The sequence below is a fragment of the Coregonus clupeaformis genome, unplaced genomic scaffold, assembly GCF_020615455.1.
Source record: "Coregonus clupeaformis isolate EN_2021a unplaced genomic scaffold, ASM2061545v1 scaf1664, whole genome shotgun sequence".
In the NCBI taxonomy this organism is placed as follows: Eukaryota; Metazoa; Chordata; class Actinopteri; order Salmoniformes; family Salmonidae; genus Coregonus; species Coregonus clupeaformis.
This window is the reverse complement of record NW_025535118.1, coordinates 48,642-56,236: the sequence shown is the minus strand read 5'-3', so window position 1 is coordinate 56,236 and position 7,595 is coordinate 48,642. Positions and strand designations below refer to the sequence as shown.

The following is a 7,595-nucleotide window of genomic DNA, read 5'->3' as shown; positions in this document are numbered from 1 at the left end:
ATGAGGAAGTAGATGTGCTAGCTAGACAGGCCCTAATCGGATCGGGTTACTGGTCCAACGCTCTAAACCGCTAGGCTACATGCTGCCCCTATTCCAGGTACAGAGTAAAGTAGGGGAGGATGGTAGGAATGGACAGAAGAGAGGAGGCCATCCTTACAAGGCTAAGGGTGGGACACAGCCAGCTGAATAAGTCATTAGATGCGATGGGAAATCATTCAACAGGAAGGTGTGATTACTACGGTGGCCGGGAAGTGCAAAGCAACATTACAAAGAATGAAACACTTTTACAAAGCTCGAGACAAATTAACATTTTAGAAAACAAATTTAACATTTTAGAAAACAAATTAACATTTTAGAAAACAAATTTACAGTTTAGAAAACAAATTTACATTTTAGAAAACAAATTAACATTTTAGAAAACAAATTTACATTTTAGAAAACAAATTTACATTTTAGAAAACAAATTAACAAGACGCAAAACACTTTTACCAGTCCCGAAAAAATTTACAAATGACAGATTCTTCACGGAAATGGAATGTACCACATACCGGAAGTGACACGGAAGTGATGAGCGTGGTCTTTTTGTGTTGTTGTTGTGGAGTTTATGGCGTCAAAGAAGTTTATGGTGACCGCCCGAACATGGACTGCGGCCGAGGGATGTTTTGCCCGTTTTGTGGCAAACACATGAACAGCTTAACGCGGTTTTGCTTTACGTGTGGTCGGTGTTTGGAGTTTTTAAAGGACGCGGACAAGACGGAAACATTGGAAACACAGAGGACGTCTTGACAGCCGGACAGTGCTATGCAAAGTAAGTTTAGCAAAACCAAAACGCTAGCTATCTAAGGACAGTAACGCTAATGATTTTTTGAGCGGCTTCTAACTTTCTGTTTCGGAACTCTGTCCATTTCTGCAGAACAACCATGCCCATCATACAAACAGTTCATGGAGTACAGAAGCTCGAAATCAAAAGAACGACAGTCTTTTAACTATGGGCCAAAAGGAAGATATAGGCCTAAAGAAAGAAAACACGTCCAGGTAAGGTGTACTGACCGTCCTATACAATTTTGCAATGCTCTATATGTATTTGTGTGTTTGTGTATATTTATTTTACCTATGTATACATTAATTATATCTTTGTTATTTTACTAGATAAACGTAGGATTGATGGTGCCAAGTGGAACTGATTTAAAACCTCTAAGAGGGAAAACACTACCGTTATTTACAGACCCAGAGGTAGCAGCACCTGATCTACTGAAACAAGCTGTCCAGAAAATGACAACATTTAACAAGGACATGCACGAAGGACCTTATGTCCTTTTGTATCCAGACTGCTCAGAGGTGGTTCATGTGCCTGGGTCAGAAAGGCCATTCAAATTGGCAGAATATAAAAAGGAAATAGGAAAGGCATATTCCAGGATCACTTTTTTCATTTGCCTAGAAAAACACTATAAAAGAGGTAAGTGGATCTCATGATTCAATATTTTTACATATTTAGATACTCTGCTGGAGGATAGATAATGGTTGTTTGAATAATTTTTTTCAGTGGATGATACCTCAGACTCTGATTCTGAAATTGTCATCACAACAAGGAGCACAGCTGAACTCAATCGTGCTGACACTTTGTTCAGTTATTTCTCTTTTTTAAAATATTTATGTATGTTTGTATTTATTCATTTTCATATAATTTATTAATTAGATGTACATTGGATTTTAAGCATAAAATCAATGTCCTGGTCAATATTTTAGTGGAAAAAGGCTTGTTTTGATTATTTTGCAGTAACTATTATACAGTAACACAGACAACCATTCAGCATACTGTATGTGGTAATGGAAAAATAATGGAACCTGTTGAAAGTTGTTGATCATTTTATCCGTTTCCTCTCAGGTTTTTGAACCACAAAATCGAAGTACTCCCAAACACAAGCTGGACGATGAAAGGTAGGTGTTGCACACTTGGACACAAAGGAATTTTCACACGTGCAATAATAATTCATATTTTGTTGGGCTACAGTGCTTTCACTACCAGGTAAAGTGCAATTTCACCTTTTTTTTTATTTAACTCACAAAACTGATAAAACTACTAGCAGATATTTCACTACTTATTCACATACACATTATACATACATTTATATTGCTGCACATAAGCTCAACGTTGCTACATGCTATCAGCTGTTTCTGTAACTGACTGCGGTGCCCCCTCGCTCCCCTACCTAAAGGACCCACAGCTGCCTGTGTGAGCAGAGCTTTACAGAATAAACCCACTGAAATACAGTTGCTCTTGCAGTTGAATAAACAAAAATTAACCAAACCATTAAAAAAACACGTGAGAATGAAGTGGGGGGTATCCACTGTCCATTCATATGTCCCACATCACTGTCGATCCTGCATAGGTACTATAGGCCTTTACTGAAGTGGCACGGTCATCCAGAACCAACTTAAAGAACTCCAACACGTTTCGGCATCTAGCCTTTGTCAGGGAGTCAAATAGATGTAATGAGAGACACTGGGTTTTTTTCTAGTGGTAATCCACCAATAGGAAACATGGGACACATCCATATACATAATGTTTACATGATTTGACTATTGTAGGCCTGAAGGACACCTACTGGTTTTAAGATGTCTACAACACCCACTCTAGCCCAGAACACCTTGGACACTAGAAAATACCCATTGTCTCTCATTTCATCTGTTTGACTCGCTGACGAAGGCTAGATGCAAAAACGCATTAAAGTTCTTTTAAATTGGTTCTGTATGGCTTGGCCACTTGCAATACAAGCACTTGAATAGTTAAAAAATAGTAGTTTGAGCTTTATTTTATTTTATACCTTTTCCATTAAAAAAGAAACTCAAACTAACTCAGATTTGAGTCCAGGAAGCGATCCTATCCACATGTTCTCAAAATAATCTTTTTTTTAAATACATCTTTCTGTTCCCTCTACTACTACATGCTACTCAAAGCTACATTATAGCCTTTATCATGGAGCTAATCATTTTAATATGTTTTATCATGTTTCAGAGATGCACCAGGACAATCAACAATTCAGCCAGGACAGGTAATAAGGCAGACTGTGGCAGCATGACATTTCTTGCTTTCAGTGTTGTTGTTTCAGACATTTTAATCTTTTTTTCAGATAGTAATATCTGATGCTGAGGATCTGGATCCACCGGAAGCAAATCCAGAAAAAATGTCTTGCTACAGGTAAGTAAAAAAAAAGAAAAGATAATGACTGACATAATTTAAATGTATTGAACTGATTACATGGGGAAGACATTTTTGTTTGTAAGATGTTTTAACATGGAAATTGTAATTTCCCAACAGTAAATACACAGACCTGTATTCACCAAATGTTGAGCAGGAGGACGAAGAGCCGGTTGCTGTCAATGTGAAGAATTTCCAACACACAGCAATGTAATATGCTTTTGACTATAGCACTCCAGTTTTTTCACTGTACAATAGTTCTTGTATATCTGGAATATCCACAAATGAATTAACTTTTTGTCATTACAGGGAGGAGACGGACATTGCATTACCTGACATCGTAGCAAACCTGTCTCTTCCTATTGATCATTAAAAAGTCAGCCGGTTTAACATCTCAAGGGCTAATGTTTGGGATGGGGCAGTCAGAGGTTTCAAGCGTACAACATATTCTGAAACCTGTGACATGCTGGTGAAATTTACTGATGATACTGGTGTTCTGGAAGAGGGAATTGACACTGGTGGTCCAAGACGAGAGTTTTTAACTCTACTGATGAAACACCTAAAAGACCGGCCCATTTTTGATGGACCAGAAGGACATCGGTTCTTGGTCTACAATGCAAAGGGTATGCATATTGGTTGGATGTGTACTATAGGCTACTAATGGTTGGTTAATGCTCATTGACCATATATATCACATGACATATGCTTGCATATTACAGTATATACAGTAATGCATTGTTTTAATTTTGCAATATGAATTCATTCACAGCTGTTAGGGAGGATGAATACTACTTGGCAGGAAAGATGATTGCTGTGTCAGTTGTGCATGGAGGTCCAGGACCCCATTTCCTGTCAGAAGATCTTGTACATTATCTTGCAGGCCAGCCTTCATTCAAAGAAACAAATAATTTAATAACTGATGAAGAAATATGGAAAACTTTGCAAGAGGTGAGAATAGCATAAGGGTATGGTAGGGCAGAGTTTTTCATACTTACTGCAGTGTTTTTGAGACAATGTTTACTTCCTATATCACGTGCGGAATATATTTAATTAATTTATTAGTTTTTGATAGTGTAAGATTACACCTTGCTATGTACGTTATTAAAAAAATAGGCAAGGAGATACAGTGCATACAGTTATTGACTGGGGTGTTTTTGCCCATTTTCATGTCTTTCAGATTGAGAATGCTGCTTCATTGGATGCTCTGCAAGAATGTATGATGAGACACAGCACAATGTTACAGACAGCAGGTTGTCTGAGACATGTGGCTACTGTGGAAGAAAATAAAGAAATCGTGTCAGACTACCTCCAATGGTATATCATTGACCGCAACTCATCTGTAATTGACAGGTAAGATGATATTTGTAGTGATGAGATTTTTATTTATTTATGTATGAATTTTTTGTTTGAAATGCCTCATGGTCCCCATCTTTGGTTTATGCAAGTATGCATATCTGTTATCAATTCGTCCTTAATCAGAATTTGTACCTTAGTGTATTTCAACGGATATGTGATGTCACTTCATTCTGTGTCAAACTACAGTGCCTTCATTAAGTCTGCACACCTTTATAGATTCAATTTAAAATATATTTAAATCCTTTTCCTCATCAATCTACACACAATACATCATAATGACAAAGCAAAAACAGAAATTAGATCTTAGGTTTCTCCTCCTGACTAACTCTTCCATAGAGGAAAATCAGTCCAGTTACCCCTTAAAGTGATCCATCCACCTCTGCTGCACATCTGGCAGCAGAGTGATGGTTTGAGGCTCACTTTACCCATCAAACCCTTGATGACTTGCTGCTGTTTATCCAACCACCTGCTCCATACTGTAGCAGTGTCATTTACATATGGATCTATTTCTGCCCTCAGTTCTCATAGAGATCCTGACATGCAGAGAGGTTTTAGTATCTCTTGTAAATGTCCCTGAAAATCAGATATAAAGAGTGTGGTGATGTTGTGTGTAAAGCCTGTAGCTTCATACACGAGGAATCCAGGCTGGAATTACTTCCAAAGGTGCTTCAACAGTGTACTGAGAAAATGGTTAATTAACTTGTGCGAATGTGATATTCCAGTTTTTAATTTTTATTAAATTTGCTACAATTTCTAAAAACGTGTTTTTGCTTTGTCATTATGATGTATTGTGTGTAGGCTGATGAGGAAAAATATTAATATTACTATTTTAAATTGAATCTATAACGAAACAAAGTTGTGAAAAAGTGCAATGGGTGTGTAGACTTTCTGAAGGCATCGTGTGAGTGCTCAAGCCACCCATCCGTCTGTGTCATTCCAGTCTTTTGTTTCTGTGTGTTATACTTACAGTTTGTAACAATTAACGTTTAATGTGCAATGCAAAAATAGGGTTTTTGAAATCAATTTTCAACAATGTTAAGGTGGATAGTAATTGTAGAGAAGAGAATATTTAATAGTTTTCTTTAGATCATTTTAAATTCAATTGGCACTACACAGCAGTGAAACAATGTTTGTGTTCACTCTGTAGATTCAGAGATGGTCTTTCAACCCTGGAGTTTTTGACTGCACTACAGCAACACCCTACTTTGCTGGCCCCTGTCATGTGCCACTCTGAAAGGCGACTCACTGCTTTTGAACTTGAGAGACTCTTCAAACCTGACCTCAGTCCTTCGGGAAGTAATCGAAGACTTAAAGAAAGTCAAACCATGGCCTACTGGGCAGACTATCTCCTTGATTGTGAAGGTTTGTTAGTTTGTTTTAAATAACTAGTTAAGAAAACACATGGCAGTGATGTATCTGAATTGTTTTTCTTTGCAGAAGGCCAGGCTGCTGTGTCTGTGGAAGATGTTTTGATGTTTGCTACTGGGCTGTCTTCACTTCCCCCATCTGGCTTGGAACCACTGCCACAAATAGAGTTCCTGGCTTGCTACCTAGTTGGTGTTGATTCATATTATCCGTTTTGTTATAAAACAGCTGAGCTAGGTAGCGAAATGATAATTCGCAACGCTAGCTAACGTTAGCTAAATTCCGGAGCTCGTGTAGGGACATAAGCTTCAGGAGCCTGTGGGTTAGATTTGATTCCACCATGGACAACAACAACTGGCTACTGTTACTAGTTCGTTTTCAGACATATGTTAAACTCATAGCTAGTTTATCCAGTGACCACCGCATTTGGAAATGTAGCTGTCTAGTTAGCATTCTGGCTCACACTTGCCATGCTGTAGCAAAATACACAACTATCTCGATTTAAGAGCTCATGGCAGAGATATTAGAGAAAGGAGGATCTAGGAATCCCATTTGTCAATTAATGGAAAAACGTATAACGCCTCACCCAGCAGACTGTCGAACAATCGCATTCACCTTGTAATGCAGGGTCACGCAATCCCTTCTCAGAGTCAGGGTATGAGTCGAGAAACATGCATATTTTCCTCCACAGTAGGCATTGTCACAATTCCAAAGCTATACGATATTACAGAGAACAAGTAAATTATCTCACATATCAGAAAAGATTTGCAATTACGATATTCTTCTTCAGTGGACTTTAATGGTGGTTGGTATCCAATATGTTGCATTACTGCCCCCAACTGGACTATAGTATAAAGTCATTATATTTTAGGAAAAGGTAGAAAAGTATGCAAATACTTTATTTCCCGGGGGAGGGTCCTGCTTTTTCAAATTCAGTCAGGGGGAGGGTTTAGTATTATTTATTTTTTTGTCCAGGGTAGGGTCATGTAATTTGTAATTGATTATATGTCAGTATTTGTCAACATTTTGGAATTTTTGTATTGAATTACCATATAACTTCGGTGTACAACCCTGCTCTCTTTTCTCTCTCTCTCTCTCTCAATTCCATTTCAATTCAAAGGGCTTTATTGGCAAGTGAAATTGATAAAACAAAAGTGAATTAAACAATAACAAAATTAACAGTAAACATTACGCTCACAAAAGTTCCAAAAGAATAAAGAAATGTCAAATGTCATATTATGTGCAAATAGTTAAAGTACAAAAGGGAAAATAAATAAACATAAATATGTGTTGTATCTTCTGTGGATTTTATTTGGTGGTGGCAACCAACTTTAAGGTGCAATACCGCCACCAACAATCGCTCCCTTTCCCTCACTGTTCTACTGTCTCCAGCTCCTCCTGACAATGATCATACCTCCCAGTCGGATGTTTCCCCACCAGTTTCAATGTACAGTGGGGAAAAAAAGGATTTAGTCAGCCACCAATTGTGCAAGTTCTCCTACTTAAAAAGATGAGAGAGGCCTGTAATTTTCATCATAGGTACATGTCAACTATGACAGACAAATTGAGGAAAAAAAATCCAGAAAATCACATTGTAGGATTTTTTATGAATTTATTTGCAAAATATGGTGGAAAATAAGTATTTGGTCACCTACAAACAAGCAAGATTTCTGGC

At 37.7% G+C, this 7,595-nt stretch overlaps 1 protein-coding gene across 2 annotated transcripts; it reads left to right on the top strand.

Moving 5' to 3' along the window:
• The first annotated feature begins 590 nt into the window (after positions 1-590).
• LOC121576327 lies at positions 591-7,036 on the top strand. Of its 2 annotated transcripts, XM_045218562.1 has the most exons (12): positions 591-808; positions 914-1,035; positions 1,150-1,456; positions 1,544-1,623; positions 1,886-1,938; positions 3,017-3,053; positions 3,132-3,199; positions 3,320-3,409; positions 3,509-3,822; positions 4,377-4,549; positions 5,703-5,917; positions 5,993-7,036. In XM_045218562.1, exons 1-9 carry the CDS (start codon positions 802-804, stop codon positions 3,570-3,572), a joined length of 828 nt encoding a protein of 275 aa, XP_045074497.1. In that variant the 5' UTR covers positions 591-801; the 3' UTR covers positions 3,573-3,822; positions 4,377-4,549; positions 5,703-5,917; positions 5,993-7,036. The 2 variants fall into 2 exon arrangements, with proteins under 2 accessions (XP_045074497.1, XP_041745350.1); XM_041889416.2 differs by lacking the exons at positions 4,377-4,549; positions 5,703-5,917; positions 5,993-7,036 and adding an exon at positions 3,969-4,115.
• The last annotated feature ends 559 nt before the right edge of the window (positions 7,037-7,595 follow it).

Coding starts and splice junctions, on each gene's coding strand:
- LOC121576327 (XM_045218562.1), top strand. Junction 1,457..1,543: donor AGAAAAACACTATAAAAGAG/GTAAGTGGATCT, acceptor AATTTTTTTCAG/TGGATGATACCTCAGACTCT. Junction 1,939..3,016: donor CACAAGCTGGACGATGAAAG/GTAGGTGTTGCA, acceptor ATCATGTTTCAG/AGATGCACCAGGACAATCAA.